This window comes from Clarias gariepinus, chromosome 22, assembly GCF_024256425.1.
Source record: "Clarias gariepinus isolate MV-2021 ecotype Netherlands chromosome 22, CGAR_prim_01v2, whole genome shotgun sequence".
Taxonomy (NCBI): Eukaryota; Metazoa; Chordata; class Actinopteri; order Siluriformes; family Clariidae; genus Clarias; species Clarias gariepinus.
The window spans coordinates 9872533-9892395 of NC_071121.1; the positions used below are offsets into that span (position 1 = coordinate 9872533).

Sequence of the window (19863 nt, forward strand, 5' to 3'; positions counted from 1 at the left end):
GGAAATGCCCCGATAAATCGGAACGTTTTGTTGTCCCCAAAATAAAAAAAAAAAACGAAGCGAGGATTTTAATGGTCCCAGTACACTGACAGCAGTTCACGCTGTGAATACTTTGGCTCTGATTAAAGAGTGCATGTGTTGTACAGCAGGGCCGGACTGCAGGAGCCGTCATGGGTTCTAATCGCACACTGATACAGGAAATTTGTTTAGGCTTCCTAGCTTGGACCACTGACCACTATGCATGATCATTTCTGGACAGAAATCTGTTTAGAGTGCTGACGTTGCTTCGTTTTTACTATTTCGACTAAAATGCAGCAGGTCTATAAACATGGTTTCATGATTTAAAATCGTCCTCTTTTTCAATCTCAGATTTTAAAGTAAAAAAAAAAAAAAAGATGAAATCAGGTCTACCCATTCAGTCCATTTCTACCTAGAAAGATGTCAGGACTAAATTACAGTAACAATCTGATATGCACTGATCAGCCATAAACATCAATTAACATTATATACTACAGTCATAGCCAAAATTGTTGGCACCCCAAAAATTTATCACGGAAAAGTATTGTATTAACACATGTTTTGCTATACACAAGTTTATTCTCTTTGTGTGTATTGGAACAAAACAAAGAAAGGGAGGAAAAAAAAGCTAATTTGACATAATGTCACACAAAACTCCAAAAATGGACAAAATTATAAGAGAATAGACATGTGCATGTACATACTTTTCTGTAAAAAATACTTGATTTTCTGGAAAAATTTCAGGGGTGCCAACAGTTTTGTCCATTACTGTATACTATCATTATAGTATTATAAACTGCCGTTGAAATCATATAACATTAACACATCTTCGCTATTAAAGATACGCCAGTAAACTAGTGATGGTATCATGGGCACCCAAGGCTTCATTTACAGCACAAATAAACAAAAACATTCAATGCTGGCCAAACATTCAGAGAAAGGCACCAACACATACTGTACTGTAGTGCATTACAGCCTGCCGCACACTGCCGACCTGACCACCCAGACCCCAATCCGGTTGAGCGCTCCTGAAAAGCACCGCAAAAACAAATCCGATCCATGGACGTCCCACGCGCAACACACAGCACCCAAATGATCCGCTGTGAATATTCCAGTGCACTCAAACCACACAGATCCCCAATGGTCATGCCCTGATGTGCCAGAGCTGCCCAGGTGGCACAAGGGGAACCTACACAATACTGGGCTTAATGTTTGGTTGTAATGGCTGATGAGTGTATAACATAATAAATTTACAAAAAACATTGTACATTTAGTATGTCCTAATTATATGTTCAATCTAATAATCCTCATCATCCTCATCAGACTGTGTCTCTCGTGCACAGCATTTAAACACAAATCGCATCGCCGTCTCTTCAATCTGATCATTGATCACTGCTCACGGTAAGGACATTTTTTATTAACGGATTTTTATTAGGTCATGTCGATGTTTTGAAACTCGGTCTGCGGTCATCTGAAGCAGCACAGACGTTCTGACGTTATCTTCGACAAGTAGCTGTGCAAAAATGTAATAAAATCCTGCTTTTTTTTTTTTTGCTCTGTGAAGAAAAGGGACCTTAGTTAGCAAAGTTTTACACTGACTGTCTGGCGGGTAGCCAAGCCAGGGTTAGAAAGTAACTTAAGCTGTTTTGGTGAAGTATATTTAGAATTTTTTTTAAAGAAAAGACAGAAATACGTTACAGGAAAGAAACTTTGGGATGGAACATGATTTTTGGCTGTTTTTCAGAAACATGTTTTCCCAGACCACCTCATATACCATCTTCGCTAGCAGCATTACGTGCTCCATGCTTTTTTTCCCCATATCTGCCCCTGATCTGTGACCTGACTGGTCTTGCATGTAAAAAAAAAACAAAAACAAAAAATGATTGACGAGATTTGGTACTTTTCTAAAAAGTTGCACTCTTGAGCATCCCACCCACACTGCATGTAAACCGTTCTCTGGCGGCCGAACTAAAAAAAAAAAATAATAATCATTTTAAAGCAGCCTCAGAGGAAGGGTGCTTGTAAAGGCACATTCTCCCCATGCATTAGCACAAAAAAAAAAAAAAAAAAAAAAAAAAAACACGTATAAAATGCATAAATAAAATGTCTGGAAGGGTGGTAGTAAGCAGAGCACTAATTAGCTTTTCCACTTTGATGTGACGGCTGCAGACGAACCTTTCTATTAACGAGTCTAGAAACGCAGAGTTGTCTGGGTTCGCTGCTCTCAAAAGGCTTCCCACTTCCCGTTCACTCCATCATGTCCTAACGAGCGTCCATTTAGCTAGGGGATTTCCATTAGGAGGAACAAGTACGCAAATAAAAAGGCAGGCAGGAATAAAGAAGCTGAGGATGCTCATGGTGGAGTCGGGGTAGTAAGAAATCCTCCATGGTGAGGAAGTCGAGTCCAATACGTGTCCATCACATGCAGCTAACATTTATAACTTGTGCACCAGGAGATTTTTGTTTACTTTTGTTTATAGGACAGGATGTTGACGTAAATAAAACTCCACTCAACATAAAGACTAATGGACATGACTTGTATTGGATGAACGATCACGTCCCAGCCCTCTTTCTCTCTTCCCGTATATGATCTTATCTCCGACTCCGGCGCTGTCGCTTTCTTACCGACGCCTCCTCCTACTCAGGTGTATCACCTCCATATTCGCCACCCATAATCCTATTTAGCAAACGTGTATTCCATTTAAAAGGGGAGGGAGCTCGGAGGTGATGCACTGCTCTCACCTGCCACTTTGTCAGTGTCTACAAAAAGGCTAAGCTTAAGCTTAGCGGAGTGTGAAATTAAACAGGTGATAAATTTCCCGCCGTGGCCAAATGCCGGCAACACCGTCATTTTTCATTACCACAAAGTGAAAGAGTGAGGGAGCACTCCCATTTCTTTTCTGTGACTAATGAACATAAATAAATGTGGGGGGTGGCGGGAGGGGGGTATTGGGGAGAAATCACCTCTGTACCAGACTTTGGCTGTAATAAGAAAATCTTTTCTACTGCTGACATCCAGGAAGAATCCATTAGCTGGGATTCAGACAGGGCATCAAATAAAAAAAAGCGTGATTCCACGATTGCAGGGTGTTTCATACACATACTTCTTAGCACATAAAATGCAATAACCTACAGTAGCACCAAGAGTCCAATGTGTTATTATACCTGGAACACGGTAACACAGGTCTTGGAACTCTGCATATTGTGTAAGCGTAATAATGCTCCAGATGAGATAAACCACAGATAATGCATTTTTTTGTACCTCACACTCCCACTGTTGTTCTCCTCATTCAAATATGCTCTTTCAGTGTCTATGTACAGTAAATGACCTATTGTTAAGCCACGCCCATACCAGAGCTAAGCAAAGTGTCAGGATTGGGTTTCTTAAATGAGGTCACATTAGAAAGGAAAGCCTAATTTGCTTGTTTAAACCCTGAGCGATACAAATATGGAAAATGATAGGGAAAAGGCAGGAAGAATTATTTGCCTCTTGTTTTTTTGTTTGAACACACACACACACACACACACACACACTGGGGGCCGATCTAAAAGTGCAAAAATGACTAAATAATAGGTGCACTTTATTATCATAAGAGATGCCTAATTTAAAATTTGGGTTATACTTCAACTGAAAAGAGAAAAAAAAGACTCATTTTCTTGCCGCATGTGATTTTCAAATAATTCAGCTGATGCAACATGATCATGTGACTTGTGAAGCATTTCATAGGGTTGGGGCATTATCTATAGTAGATGAATCATGGAAAAGGATGTCTCAAGAATAGGATGTTAAAATAGTTTTTGAAGGATTTGTAATATTTATAGCGGAATGGGATTTGAGGGGTGTTCAAGTCAAACCTGGACTTTTGATTGTGCAGAAAAGAATGCAGTTATGAGAGTAAAAACTCTTCATTTCTCTATATAATCCTTTGCTACACTCATGCACTCATCCCAGTATTTCACTAGTAATTGGATACCATCAAGGTAGAAAGTCGTCTCAGTGCACTAGAGCCATGATCAAACTACTTCACCTGCTTCATGTCTGAAACACTGGCCTCCCAGGAACTCCTTTAATGACCCAAACATGTGGAAATCACTGGAAGTGAGATCAGGACTGTATGCGAGACGTGTGCAATAACTTCCAGCTGAGATCCTGTAATGTGCTAGTGTTGTTCGTGAATGATTGTGTTAACAGTTCCAACAGATAAAGTATCTTTTCCGTAAGTTAGCGACAAGTTACGGAACCGTGCTGTGCTTGAAGTAAACGTCAAACGGTATTATACCGTCATTCCCAAGAAATCAGTCCTAGTTTGACTTAAACGCCCCTCGTAGACAGATTTTATGAAAATACTAAGTTTCTAAACTGAAACAGACATATTGTATTGTATTGTGAGAAATTTCGTACCCATGTTTAAAACCTATGTTTACACATCTGTAAAATGTAACACCACTGGAGTGCAGAACACAGGGGAATTTGAGACAGTCATCAGTCAATACCTAATATGGCACTCCTAGATAAAGTAACTGCTTTCTTCCTCCTCTCATCCCAGTAGCCCACCGCTATTGTTCTTTTACAAGGATGGACAGCCTGGAGCCAGAACAGTTTCTTAGCTGTAGCTCAGTCTCTATGACGAGAGCAAAAGCGGAAAGCATCTAAACCACGGCCTCTGGGAAAAGCCTATTATACAGGTCTGACTTCTCCAAAAGCAATGTCTCCACAGCCTTCAGGGAGACAACACAATGGAGTGACGAGACAGCGGGAAAGACGAGAGGAGTAAACATGCGATGGTTGCCCGACTCGGGGTCGTTTAGGTATGACGGGAAGAAAGCGAGAGTCGGATAGAGCAAGTCTCCCGCTTGACGTATGAAAGGTCAGTCTGTTCTGATGAGGCGGCGCTTAAATGACTGCAACAAGCTTGGAGTTAAAAAGGAGCTCATCCAGACATGCCTCGGGAACACATCAGGCCAGCTGTGAAAAGAGTCAACAATAATAAGGATTCTTTTTTCCCCCGCCTCAGCTTTTGTCCGCCCTCTTTCTTTATATATTAGTTTCCCTGAGGGCTCCTGCCCCAGTTCCTGTTGGAGCACCGACGCACTCCAGCAAACACTGACACAGAGAGACACGGGGATGTGTGTATAAATAAGCGGCGTACCTTCGTCACAGCTGCCAGGCCTTGCCGCTTCTATGTTCTTCTTCTGCCTACAGGACGCCGCGCGAAGTTCACACTCGTTGCTGTAGGTCATGCCGTCAGTGCCGCATACCAGGTTAGTGGGCTGACCCGCACACTGAGGGCACTCACACTTATTCTGGACGCAGCGGGCACCCCAGCTACACACAGTGCTGCCACAGTTTTCTGTTAACACACACACACACACACGACCATACAAACACAACATATAAACAAACACTCATTCCCGTTCACCCTTACGACTCATTCCACAGCAGACACCCGCATGTTCGCATCCGCACATAATGGCAAATAATTAATATGTGCATTCACAAATGAAAGATACAATGGTATGAACAGGCAGACTCTATTTTTGTGCTTATAATGCAAGTGTACATTTATTAGCCTTATTTTGAAGGTTGAAACATTATTAAGGGGTGTGGTTAGAGTAGGTGACAGCCAATTAATTTAGCTTCTAGTATATATTGTCATGAGATTTCCATATAGATATAATATTGAGCAGCACGGTGGCTTAGTGGTCACCTTGCAACTTCAGGTTCGAGTCCCACCTCGGTGTCTGTGTGCATGAAGTGTGCATGTTCTCCCCGTGCTTGGAGGGTTTCCTCCGGGTACTCTGGTTTCCTCCCACAGTCCAAAGACATGCAGATTAGGCGAATTGGCGTTCCCAAATTGCCCGTAGTGTGTGGATGAGCGAGTGAGTGTGTGTATGTGTGTGTTGCCCTGCGATGGATTGGCACCCCATCTCGTGCCCTAAGTCTCCTGGTATAGGCTCCATGGCCCCGCAACCCTGTATACAGGTCAAAGCGGTATATTGACGGTGAGCGAGTGAGTGAGGACAAAAGTCAACTAAACACGAGAGTCGTTCAAAGTGGACGTCTAGAGACATGTAGATATTTACAGTACTTAAAGTAAAATTAACATCTGCAACAACAACAAAAAAATAGGACAGGAACAAAATAAAAGAGAGACAAGAAAGTTTTCGGAATCTAAATATATACAGATATAATAATTCATTTGCGTCTAATTGGGATGCGTGAAATATTTCATTTAAATAGTTGAAAGCAGTCAAGAAAAGCAGAGAACGGCACTGTGTTGAACTTGTTGCATTGCTGCACCAACATAAACAGAGGTGTGTTTGCTTCTTATGACGTTAAAGCTGGGAACACGAGTCAAAGTTACACCTTTAATCATACACTTGCACCTGCATAAATATAGAGCCATTAGTGTTATATACTGTGTCTTGATCATCATGCATTTGGCATGGGCATGATGATCAGTGTTTTGTTGGGTACGTGACTGCATGATGGGGGGCGAATAGCGGCGGAGCGGTTTAGTTCTAAGTACTCACTGCATTCTCCCTGCCCCACCACATGGAGGTCTCGCTGCTCTGTACAGGCACGTACGTGCAGTTCACACTCGTTCATATACGTGGTGCCATCGCTGCCACACACGGGCTGCTTGGAGACCACACACTCCTTCGGGCACACGCAGCTGCGGCTCTGCTCATCACAGATAGCGCCGAACGAGCAGTTTGTGCAGGCCTTATCTGTGGGAAAAAAAGAAGGATGTTAGTAGCGAAAAGATCAGTGAGAAGATCCATCTTGGTTCAGACTCAGCAGCCAGACTTCTCTATTCAATCTGTTTAGGCCAAGTGCCATTGATTTGCCTCTCCGCTGCCCCTTCTGCGCTGACAGGAACCTATCAAACTGTTTAAAGGGAAAGCCATCTTATAAGGTATCTGCTCATTGTCATTAATCACCTCGGCTGCTTGACTTTCTTAAACCACAGCATGGTGGCACATTGGATCCTCAGCTATGATGACCTAGAGCTCAATTAATCAGCCAAATGAAATGTGATTGCGACCGGGAGGCAATAAGCGTGGGCCAATGACAGTTACAACCTGGAGGATTCAATTAGGAATTCAACAGCTGCTGATTTAGTGCGAATTGAGAGAGGTACTCATGCATAAATCTTGCACAACGCTTGCATCTACCTGTTTATTAGGCATTTGTAAAAAAAGAGCCACTGTGAGCACCAGAGCTTCTCCACAGATAAACCTTTCCACCATGCTGTATTGTATAGCATGTTATAGTAATAATTTCATGACATAATTTCCATTTCCACGTGACCCATACTGGAAATCGTACGGTATGTACAGTATGAGATGGACCACTGAATAGTGTAATTGTCATATGTTTATCTGATCAGTCTTATTGAACGATGGTAGAGATGGACCCATTTGGGCCTTTGAATCAGCGGCCACCACTTCAACTTTAGCTGAACACCAGGGTTGTTATACCTCTGTAGGGACAGTGGTAGCTCAGCGAGCTGAGGCTTTGGGTTACTGATAAAAAAAAAAAAAAGGGCGGATCAAGTCTGTTCTAGGTGCCATGCGTGCCATTCATATGTGAAGAAAAACATCTCACTGTGCTGTAATGTATATGCAACAAATAAAGGTACAAGGAGTCCCCTACTTACAAACTAATTCCATTCCAGGAGCATGTTCGTAAGTCGCATTTGTTCTTAAGTCTGTCTAAGAGAGTCTTATACACGTTTGACATGTATATACATTGAAACCATACCAATCCAATTGACTAAATCTTTGCCATCATGTGGCCAAATACTGTAACCACGCCTAAGGAAATGGGCAAGTCTCTCACAGTGTTGTCTTTGCGCCTTTAAATCGTGAGGGGGATCCAGAACGCCATTTTGTCTCAGAGCTGTTTTCCACTGTATTGGACTGTGAATTCTGTTGTTTTGAGGATTTTCCAAAAAATTTAGGATAACCCACCATCAGTACAACTTTACAGGACAGCGATTGTCTATAATCGTGCTCCCGGACTGATTAAATGAAACCGGTGAGGCCGACTTATATTTCCCGCACCTCCACACGCACACACATACCATATACTGGACTTTAGAGATTTTATACAGTCACTTACACACTGAAAATATTATATCTAATTTTAAATATTGTTATCTGGCACACTGCAGTGCCTATTTTTTGTACAATACAATGAGCTACATTTGTTCGCATCTATGAATGTTTATGGAACCGTGGTCCGTTTGTATCTGTGGAAATTCGTATCTCGAGTAAGTTCGGCACCACCCGTACTACATAGTTTGTCTATATAGTGCCACAAGTTTTCACGGCTCCACAGCACCATGCCTTTGTGATTATCCCTGAACAGATAATGCATTCTCCAGTATCATCAATTCCATTCAATTCAATTTTATTTGTATAGGGCTTTTACCAATTGACATTGTCGCAAAGCAGCTTAACGCAATCAAAAGAATTATTTAAGTTTGTATGGAATGTGAATGTGTATAAATTAAAATGGTCAGATAGTCCCTGGTGAGCAAGCCATCACTCATGTCCTGGTCAAGCTTCACCTGTTACTAAACCATTAAGAGGCTTTTCTCCCTGTTTAACTTCATTAGGAATCCAGTTTCCAGCCTTCCATATGGAGCCTCCAACCTCTGCTGCCCTGCTTTTAAGAGACCAGCTGCTAAGTAGCCTTGGTGGTCAGCCGAGACTCAGACAGGATATTTTTTAACAACAGCAGTTGGTTGTGAATGGGCAGGAAAATCCCATGGCGCTTGCTCTATTAGTGTGCTCCATCACTCTCCTCCTTTTTTATTTACCTCTAGTCTCCATCTCACTCTCTCCTTCTTTCCATTGTGCAGTGATTATTCTCCCTGCCTTGTTTTTTTTTTTTTTTTAAACTCCATCTCTGTATGGCAGGCATATTCATACTAAAATAGAGCCACATAAAAAAAAGAGTTTCATAATACGGCAGACCTGACAACCCTGAAGAAAAATAATGCCTAGTCTTGCATTATTATTATTATTATTATTATTATTACTCTTTTTCAAATTGTTTCAATATGTCTGAGCTGACCGGCACAAACTCCTGGTTCAAAATAAAGACTGTTTTTTGCCTGAATGCTACAGTGAACTCAAGACTCCCAATATACCTTGAGACAAAGCAAGCACAGGGTAAAACTCTGAGACGGCAAAATACTGTAGGAAAAGTGGGCAGGGCTCATCGGGTGTCGGTTAATATAAAAATTTCTAAAGAAAAAAAGTAAAAAAGTCCTTCTGAAAAGTGTATAAATACTTCCAGGATTCGTCTCCCCATCCCACTCTTCATGCACACCACCTCCACTGCTGTTTACAATTCTGCCTCAGCTAGGTCTAATTTTCATCATCTGATGAATCATTCTAAATAATTCTATACATATCCTCTATAATCCAACTGGTTATAAATAAATATAGTGCAGCTTTCTGTTTTTCTGCGTGTACTTCATCAAGCTTGCTAAGCAAGGTCAGCTGCTGCTCGCAAGACGTTACGCACAATATAAAAATGTTCCCTGTAATCGCTATTAAGCAGCTCCTGAGCTGTAAAGATAAGAACAGTTATAGTGCTGTTTTTTTCCAGGTAAACAAAATGACATGGAATTACAATGATATGCACACACACACACACACACACACACACACACACACACACACACTCAAAAAGGCAATAACAAATCCATAAAAACGGTCAAGTGAACGCAGCTGACAATATGCACGGCTGTTGCTTGATGTGTGTGTGTGTGTGTGTGTATGGCTGAAGCTGTGGTCTGAATGTGGAGGGATAATTAATGGAGATAATAACAGAGCGCACTTGCGATGAAGAGCTCGGCTCTGTAAACAGGCCAGAAAAAGCACACGAGCCAGGGCTGGATTAGATGTTTGGGGCACCACTTTATTGCCCTGTTCCGCTGACGCCTGCTTTAGTGGCGAGTCAATGCCATCAACAGCACTGCTTACTGACGTTACCAATATGTGTATCTGTTTTTTTTTTCCCCTCCCTTTAATAAAGACTATTTATTACTCCCAGAATGCTTAATGGGAACCTGCCTCCCATGGGCTCGGTTTTCAAATTGCATGCAGAGCTCGAAAATTTCTCTTTTCTCCTACTACCCTGCCTCCATTTTTTTTCTTTATCCATGCTGCTTTTTCTATTTCTATTATAAAGGTGCACAAACCTGCCTGGTGTTAGATGAAAACAAATGAACATATGAACCACACTTGTACTGTATGTGTAGCATCCATTCAATTCATATCAGTTGTGAAACATACACAAACTGATACATGAAGTAATTCTTTCCTAGAACTGAATCTATTTATTGCCTTGCAAAACAGCATTCTCTTCTATTTAAGTGTTTTATTTCTCAGTGATTTTTGGACTTTTGGAATACAGTTGTCCACATCATTTTATGACATCATTTTAATCCAGGGGTTTCCTTCAGGCCTTGCCCAGGAACCTAGGGCACAAGGTTGGGTACACCATAGATGGGCTACTATCTCATCACAGGGCACAAGTTCATGCCCTCACAAATTTATTTCTAAACTATGGGCAATTTGGATAAACCAATCAACTTATACTGTATGGTTTTTTTTTTTTTTTACAGTGGAAAGAACACCAGAGAACCCAGAGTAAGCCCATCAAGCATGGGGAAAACATGAAACCTGGATGATCATGAACATTGAACTTGAAAATGGAGGTGAGATTTGAACCCCCTTTCCTGGAAATGACAGTGCGAGATGATAGTGCTTACCGCTAAGCCACCATGTATTAAAATATAAATTATTCATAAGTCTAGTATATTCAGCTCATCTTTTTCCTTGATTCATTTATTGTCGAATATTGCTGTTTAAAATCAATACATATACCAAAACCTCCTGGCATTTTGGAGATGGTCTATGCCAGCAAATTTACTTACATCCCATTTTTCCTATTTCGAACACAACAACTTCGAGAACTGATTGTTCACATGCTGCCTAAAACCCCTTAACAGGTATTAATATAAGATAATCATTCTTATTCACTTCAGTGCTTTTAATGTTATGGCTGATCGATGTACTGTATATAGCTTGTGAAAAAATATGATTTGATTCAATTACAAGATGTAAACTGGAACTCGTAAAGAGATTACAAACATTATTTAGATTATTTACACATCACTAGACTTGCGTGAAATTAATAATTTGTTGAATATATATATATATATATATATATATATATATATATATATATATATATATATATATATATATACAGTAAATATTTATGAAGTTCTGATCTTTTATGTCTTTATTGGACACATTTATTTAACGGTTAAAATGGCTTTGAAAAAAAGCAAGTAAACCCTTGGAATTAATACAGTACTGGTACCCCCCCACCCCCACCCCTAATCTCCCCAACCAATAATCTCACAACCAGGCGCTCCCTGTAGCTGTGGATCAGACCTGCACATTGTTCAGGTGGAATTTAGGCACATTCTTCCTGTCAGAACTGCTTTAGCTCTGTCATATTCCATATTCTTGGGATGTCTCATGTATATGACCCTCTTCAATCATTCCATAGCATCTCCATTGGGTTAAGGTCTGGGGTCGGACTCGGCCACTCCGAAAAGTGTTTTTCTGAAGTCACTCTGTTGTGGACTCTGGTGTTTGGTGTTGCATCACCCAACTTCACCAACAGAGTTTGAGCTAATATACAGCCATTCTCAAATTATCCTGAACAATTTGTTGGTACACTTGAGAAGTCATCTTCCCCTCAGTGACTGCAAGCTGCACAGGCCCTGATGCAGCAAAGCAGGCCCAAATCATGATGTTTCCTCCACTGTACCTTACAGTTGGGATGATGTTTTCATGAAGATATGTCAATATGCGGTATACTTTTTTTTGCCAGATGTAGTGCTGTGTGTTCTTTCCAAATCTTTTAATATAAGTCTAATTAATCCATAAAACATTTCGCCAATATCGCAGTGGAGTGTCAATGTTCTCTTTAGTAACCAGCGGCTTCCTTGTCATAGACATCCTGCTTGTTCAATGTTTTCCATACTGTACAGTAGACTCAGATGCTCCCATGATGCCTTCAAATCTTTCGCCTTCACTCTGGGTTGTTTCTTAACCTCACTGACGAGTCTTTGTTGTGCTCTTGGAGTCATTTTGATTGGGCGCCCACTTCTCGGTAGAGTAGCCACAGCCCCAAAGTGTCTTCACGGCTTTTTACAATTCTTCATCAAAGATCCTCTGAAAACTCTTTTTGGCGAGGCATGGCTCACATAGGAGTATTTTTCTTGGAGCAAACTGAAAAAGTTGCAGTTAAAGTAGCTTTAGTCCTCACCTTCAAACTCAAATTTTTTTTTAGATTCTATTCAGATCACATTTGATGACAAATTAATGCAGAAAACCATGAAATTCCAAAAGGTTCACATACTTTTTCTCGCCACTGTAAATATTTATAAAAGCCGGTCTTGCTTTTCTCGAAAGGTCTTCATGAGAGCCAGTTCATCATGGTACTTGATGGGATTTGCAAATGCTGTTCTTGCAAGCACTAATTACCTAATGCCATATGTGCTATTCTATAGTTTTGAAAGAAGATTCAGTGTTGTTCTAGAATGTAGAAAATAAATCCAAACTTTTGTATACATCAATTATCAATGAATATTATTAAATGTTAACATTATGTATAATAAAGGATAATAATGAAGCGTCCATAGTGAGGCTCCAGAGGTCCAGTGACTGCTGGATGGACTGCTTATCAACGTCTGGCGAAGTAATGAACAGCGGCTCAGTTTTCCCTACACTGTACACTGAATTTCAACTCGACCTGAGCAAATTAGCTCTACACAGTTAGAAAACTCTTACTAAACATGGCCATACACCGTGCAGGCCACGTCCAGAGCTACTGGGTGATTTAAACACGGACTTCGCAAATTCTGATAATAAAAGCAAAAAAAAAAAAAAGGCTTTTAAAACTACAAATAACCATTTATGATGCATTCGTAATGACTTTCATTGACATGAAAACAGAATGAGCATAAGGTAGATAGGCCTACACGGGCCATATCTTTCGGTCAATTTATTTTTGAGGCAGTAAAAGAAATAAAATAAAATAACAATCCATGAATGGTTATTTCTTTCTAATGATAAAAAGGGGCTATTTTTTCCCATGTTTGCTATTTTACTGTCAAGAATAGAAAGTGAGAAACAGCTGAAAAGTCAGGATTCGAATGCTTGTTTGTTTTCATATGAAACGATCCGTGTCTGTTTTGTGGAAAGAAATTCTTCTCTCTTTTTTTTTTGGATTCAAAATGGAGTCTGATTGAACGAATCAGAAAATCAGAAAAGCCTCTTTCTCGTTTACGCTTTCCTTTTCAGCGTGTCTTTGGCTCAATCATAGCAGCTCCTTCCAAACCTATTTGCGTGTGTTAATCTCCACTGCAGTCTCCGAAGCCCGGGCTTGTCTCGGGCGAATAAGGAGCGAAATCTCACTATCTATGTGTCACTTATGCGCTGATGGCGTATGTATAGCATTGGAGCGGCACTTGGATAAAGAGCAGCAGTGCCCTGTAGGCAGAACACAGTCAGATAAACTCCACTGCTGCCAAATGACCCCAGGCGTGTATGCACACACTCACACCATACACGCACACACACACACACCCACAGCAACTGGCATTAACTAGAGGGGCAAATTAAAATACGCACGGCGTGACAACATCACTCACTGACTCACTCGCACCCAGATCGGCGAAACCACTCGAATGGGAAAATAACAATAAAATCCTACAAGACCTTTAAAAAACAGTGATCATACTCAGAGGTTAAACATGACTATTTTGGTTTACTGGCCTGAAAAGAAAAAGAGATCACACATTCTGGCACGTGTTTATCCCTCAAAAAACGTGCTGGTGATTTACAAAAAGTCTCTTCCACAAAGGCAACTTGCACAACAAACGCTTTAAAAAGGATGTGCAGCCCATTCAGCTTTGTGCGACAAAAAAGGGTAAAAAAAAAAAAAAGACATGACTCACGCAAACAATTGCTTTGAAGCAAGTCGCCCTGTAATTTTAACTTAAGTGCATCTTTTCAATAAAGGTAATAAGCAAGAAAAATTATAGTCCTCGCTCAGATTATTTGTGCAGCCCAGAAAAGACTGAAAGGAGGAAAATGCTAGGCAGCGGAGTGTAAGATCCTGTTCCCGAAAGCACACGCGCGGCCCAGCGGTCCCGGTTTGCGTGTGATAGCTTGATCCGCCAGGGCGCCGGGTGTTTCGCTTCTCATTTCAGGCTTCATTTTACGTGCTCTCTGTGCGCTCTAAATGCACGTTTTAAAAGCAAGGCAGCATTAAAGGTCCTACAGTATATCTGACTATTACTTTAACAAGCCTCAGAGGTCCTGCAAAGTGTGTGTGCTGAAATACCCCTTAGATTTGCGTTTTTCTTTTACATCAAACCTTAATAACAAGTTTAATCAGCTGATTACTCGACAACGTTCTACATCGTGAAAATGTCTGAGTGTGATCCTTGGCAAGGGGAATGACGTAATGATTAGGAACGTCATTTAGCTATGCATGAGAAATTATGTTTTTTTTTTTTTTACTGGTCATCTCACCGCAACCAATTACTTCTAATTATTTCACGCTCGGAGCTTGTTTGAGTGATTAATGAGCTCGTTAATGAGCTCATAACTCACTGAATAGTGAAACAGAAGAAATCTTTAGAATCGTCCCAAATGCCTAACATTTTCCCTTAAGCCCTTAACTACTTGATGATGTCACATGATCAAGGGGGATGTGTGTATGTACATGTGCATGTATGTTAGTGATGAGTTGTTCATGAATGATTTGCTCTTTTTGAGCGAGTCTTTAACGTGACTCAGAAGAACGAGTAGTCTCGGAGAGAGAGATTCGTTCATTTTTTACTAGGCGCGCATGCGCAAGGCATCGCAAAACCTCCGTAGGTTATGTACAGGAACTCAGTAGTTACCCCAACAACTCGGACCAGAAGATATGAGAGGTGAGCTGCTCATTCTGTTTATCACAATATGTCCTTAGCCGCATTGTATCACTTTCATTACTTAACTATAAACAAACCTTGTGTATGTAGACGTGTTGGGGGTCTGTTTATTGAAAATGTAACATTTTATTTTATTTCTGATCAAAAGAACGAAATGAGCTAAATGACTCAAAAAAAAAGATTCGTTCATATTAATGAATAAGATTCAAAGAACCGAGTCACTAAAATGATTTAAACAACACTAATGAATGTGTGTGTGTGTGTGTACTGACTCACCACAAGGTCCTTTGTGCTTTATCTGGATGTGTTTTTGCAGAGTACAACTGATGGCATTCATCTGGCACTGGCTGGAATAGGTTTGCCCGTCGCTGCCACACACGGGGTCGGAAATCTGCGGGCACGTATCCAAGCACTCGCACACCGCCTCGCCGTTCTCTACCACGCACGAACTCCCGAACTCGCACGTCTTCTTCAGGCACGGGCTCGGCGCGTTCAGATCTGGAAGGGAAGAGACAGGAGTTGGATGGGGGAAAAAAGAGAGCAGGGAAGAAAAGAAGGTGGGTTGGGGGAAACGACAGAGGGAGAAAAAAGTAGGGCTGATAAAAGTGCAAGACCAAATGCCACTTCCTGGTTTTGGATTCTTACTTTCTGTACTGTTTTTTTTAAATACTTTTTTAACTACTGTGGACAGGAACACACACACACACACACACACACACACACACACACACAGAATTCAAGTCAACATGCGCATCAGTCTGAGGAGGCCTTCCTGAGTGATGGAGGGATAAAACGGGACAGAGAGACAGAGAGCACTGGGTGAGCGAGACCGAACATCCCAGAAAAGGAAGTGCTCGGTTAATAATTCAGAGGCAGATTTGAAATAAGAACATGAGAGCGTGTGGTTCAGCAGCACTGTAAGTTCATTAGGAACTGGAGTTAGCAGGACAGGGACCTACCAGCAGAGAACAAGGGAAAGAGAGAGAGAGAAATAGCAAAAAAGAGAGAGAGAGAGAGAGAGAGAGAGAGAGAGACCAGTTGAACCATAAGCCAGCAGCACGACATGCTGCCTTCCGGAGCTGAAAAACCCTTTCATCACTGGCTCGTTATTTCCCAATCAATATATATATCTTTTTTTTTTAGTAGGGGATTGAAAAAAGCGAAGGCACAGCAGCCCATGTGGATGTGTGAAGTTCTCCAGGGGAGACGAGACTGTATTAGAGCAACAAAGTGGCTCATTTGTATGTTAGAGGTGCGAGCTCGGAGAAAAAAACAACGCTCCTATACTCGTACTGGATGATGAAAGAGCTGGATAGAAGAAACGCAATGACGCCGGGTTTAAACCTTGCTCGTTGACGGAGGTTATGGGGTTTTGTGAATGCATTTGTGCCTTTGTTTCATGCTTTATAGTTCAGTTTGCATACAAGTAGGTGCCTTGTCTGCTTGTACACGTTTCCACAATTGCTCGTGTTGCATCATCCTGCAGGATGTTTATGTGCATTTATTGGCCTACATATATGTATGTGTGTGTGTGTGTGTGTGTGCAAGCTGCATCTTATATTAACTGTTGTTATGTGCGCGTGTGTGCGGGTGCGTTTTCCACTCAGGCTCCCTGCAGTGCTGACATTACTGTAATTATTCCAGGATTAGATGCCGTCCTCCTATCTGCTCCCTGCAAGGGTCCCGATTCATTACGGATGCATCAACGCATTCAATATTATACACACAAGAAGCCCTTCCTGATAAATCAGCCACAAAGCAGCCTTCTGTCCTTCTGTCTTCGCCGGAAAATAAAAGCCAAAACAGTCAATAAAGATGTCAGCTTAAAGAACGCCGGCTCTCGTGCCATCTTTACAATCCTTTGTCTCGTGTAGCCGCTATAGCAGCCGATTATTTTCTCTCCTCTAAACACCGTCAGGTTGGGTAAGCACTTTTTTTTTTTTTTTCCTGACAAGCTGTGACCCTCACGTGCCCCTGCGTCTTGAGCGCATTCAAAAAGCCACAGCAGACTTGTAAAACCTCTAGTACAGTGCTGTAGTCAGATTAGAGCTGGGGGTAAAGGAAGTGCACGAGGCTGCAAAACACTCTTTAATACTGAACCGCACAGAGCAAGGTCCCTCTGTTTAAGCAGCAAAACAAGACGAGACGTGCTGTTATTTCCCAATAAGACCGTGTCTGGGAGCGGTTTTATAGCTCTGAATCTGGAGAGTCCTTCCCAAAACATCACCACATCAACAGTTAGGCATCTTTTTATGATCTGTTTACGTAAAGACTCCACTGCACACGTCTCTGCGGACTGCCGGTACTTAAAAAAAAAATGTAAAGTCTTAGATTTAGAACGAATGCATTAACAGAAGTTACCATCTGACCAATCAGAACCAAGGATTGGATAGACCTACTTTAGTGTTCTAGACGAGCATGCATTCTGGTTGCAAAAACATTGAGCGAAGTAGCTGAGCAACCTGACCAACTCGTTAGAACAGATAAACGCTCGTTTTGAGGTAAACCCTGTCTATTTACATTCATAAAGGTGTCTCTTGATTGTACATTTTGACACTGATACTCTACCTCTTCCAGAGTATTCTTGCTCTGGCTAAATGTTACACTCAAAAGGCATCAAAGACAACTAAAGTGGATGATCGCCATGCACTTTCGTCATCTTCAATGCACTTTGGTGTCGCTAAGCTTGTCAGTGCTTCCCTTTCCTTTTAAGAATGCATCAAACTGTTGACTCCTGAAGCTTTTTCCATCTCTCTGATAGAACCTTTTTGTTTTTGCTTTTTTGCAGCTTAATCATGGTCTTCTTGCTTCAATACCCCTCTGTGCCACAGATAACCAGATCCCATAAACTGCTACCAAAAGCAAATCTATTTGCTGAAATCTACATTTCACTTTTCAACCAATCTGATCTTGAGTCCTTTGCTTCAAATCCACTGTGGCGACGTACTGTATGGAGGCAAAATAACCAAAACCGTGTCAGTGGGCAAAAACTTATGGAGGAGAACGTACAGTAAGTTAGGTTGGCTGAAAACTTTCATTTGTATCATGCAGGAGAACGTTTCACAGAGCCAGTACGCAACTAATAATCCACACTTTGAAGGGGACTATATGAAATTCTTTCAACTGGCACATAAAAAAATGTAAACAGTAGAACAGAGGCTAATTTTTTTTGTCACTTCAAAGCAGCAGCATTGGAACAATGACAATGTGCCTGAGCTTTGACGCACAGAAAGAAGCTAATTTAAAAGAAAGACAATTCCGTTCCTATTTATTTAAATAGCACAGGCTTAACAACAAAGCGTGACTGATAGTAGAAACGATTTTATTTAATGCATTTATAACAGAGCCTTAATACATTTTGTATTTATTTATTAAAACATTATTATTATTATTGAAAAGGATGTATTATATACTTGTGCACATCAAAGATGCTCTGACATAAGCCTGGTGTGTGTTCTTGCACTCATGAACAGATGACACAAAACACCACAGATCGAAATGTCTGTCATGATTATGATATTAAAATTCACTAATATTAATATTGAAATGGTTCTCAGTGAGGAAAAAAGCAGAGAATATACTACAGATGAAAGCTGATAAAAAAAAAAAATCTCAAACTCTGATAATCTGCCACTATTGGTCACTCACACCCAGGGATTCAGACTGAATGAAAACAAATTAAAATAAAGCTAGAGAATGCACTTGGTTTATAATCAATGAGCTGTAAAGAACGTTATAAAGAACGAGTCTAGTGAAGCATGTGCGTGAATAAACATGTGCGCGCCTCTATTTTAAATCAGAGAAACTGAAATAAATTTAAGGAACTGATTTGTGATGCCCATGATTAATCCTCAAGGCCGGTTATTATAAAAGATTCCAAATAGGTAGAGCTTGACAACAAAATCTCATTTTGCAGTTTTGAGAAAAACAAGCTTTTATAAATAAAGAAAGAAGTATTGCAAACTGATAGAGACTATTTTTCTGCATGTTTTCTTTAACCCACAAAGGTTTTTAAAAAGCACAAATAGCAAAGTATTTAGTCAAAACCTTTCTACTTATATAAGTGTGAATTTTGGGTTATTTTGCAAAATGCTATAACTCCACTTCCCACAGTTTTTCACAATGGATAAATCAGCCAGAAGTTGTGTACAGTATGTGGCATTTGAAGTATGCAATTTTGTAATAAAAAAATAGGAAACTCATGCTCTGATTGTGATTTTGTCGTGAGTCACACAGAAAGCATCAGCGACAAATAAGATCAAGGGAAAAAAAAACGTTTGAGTTATGTTGCATGTGAAACTTCTTTAATTAAAAAGATTGTTAAAGAACTTTTTTACAGTTTACAGCATCATCAGCCTCCTCCTGTTCCAGGTTTAGTTTCACTTTGGTCACTGACAAAAGTTTGCTATTATAGTAGGTGGTGTGCATCACGTGCATGTCACGTTTCTTCCACATAAATCGCTTTAGCCTAACGTTATTTCTCTTTACCCAAATGCTTACACTACAGTATCCCACATAGTTTTGTTAAGTATATATTTTGGTGTTCGCACAACATCCGAACCCATAATATTGTAGTTCACGGAATGTATCATGGATGTGACGAATACCTGTCATTTATTATTCTAGAGTAACTGCAAAGAGTGTAAACGTCTTTTTTTTTTGGGGGGGTTTCAACATTCTCCAAAAACACGTTAAGACCACTCGCAGCAGTCACAGTGCTGCACAGGATGTATCTTTGCTTCACTAATCACATGATAGAAAGATGCAATGTGATTGGCTTGTGACAACAAGCGGTGGC

General features: G+C 40.7%; 1 protein-coding gene across 1 annotated transcript in view; it reads right to left on the reverse strand.

Moving 5' to 3' along the window:
* agrn (agrin) overlaps positions 1–19863 on the reverse strand; it is a 255732-nt gene that overhangs the window by 59071 nt on the left and 176798 nt on the right. Inside the window, exons 9-11 of the mRNA XM_053483299.1 lie at positions 15342–15563; positions 6553–6750; positions 5169–5369 (exon numbers count right to left, since the gene is read on the reverse strand). Coding sequence (XP_053339274.1) covers positions 5169–5369; positions 6553–6750; positions 15342–15563 — 621 coding nt within the window. The remainder of the gene's footprint in view (positions 1–5168; positions 5370–6552; positions 6751–15341; positions 15564–19863) is intronic.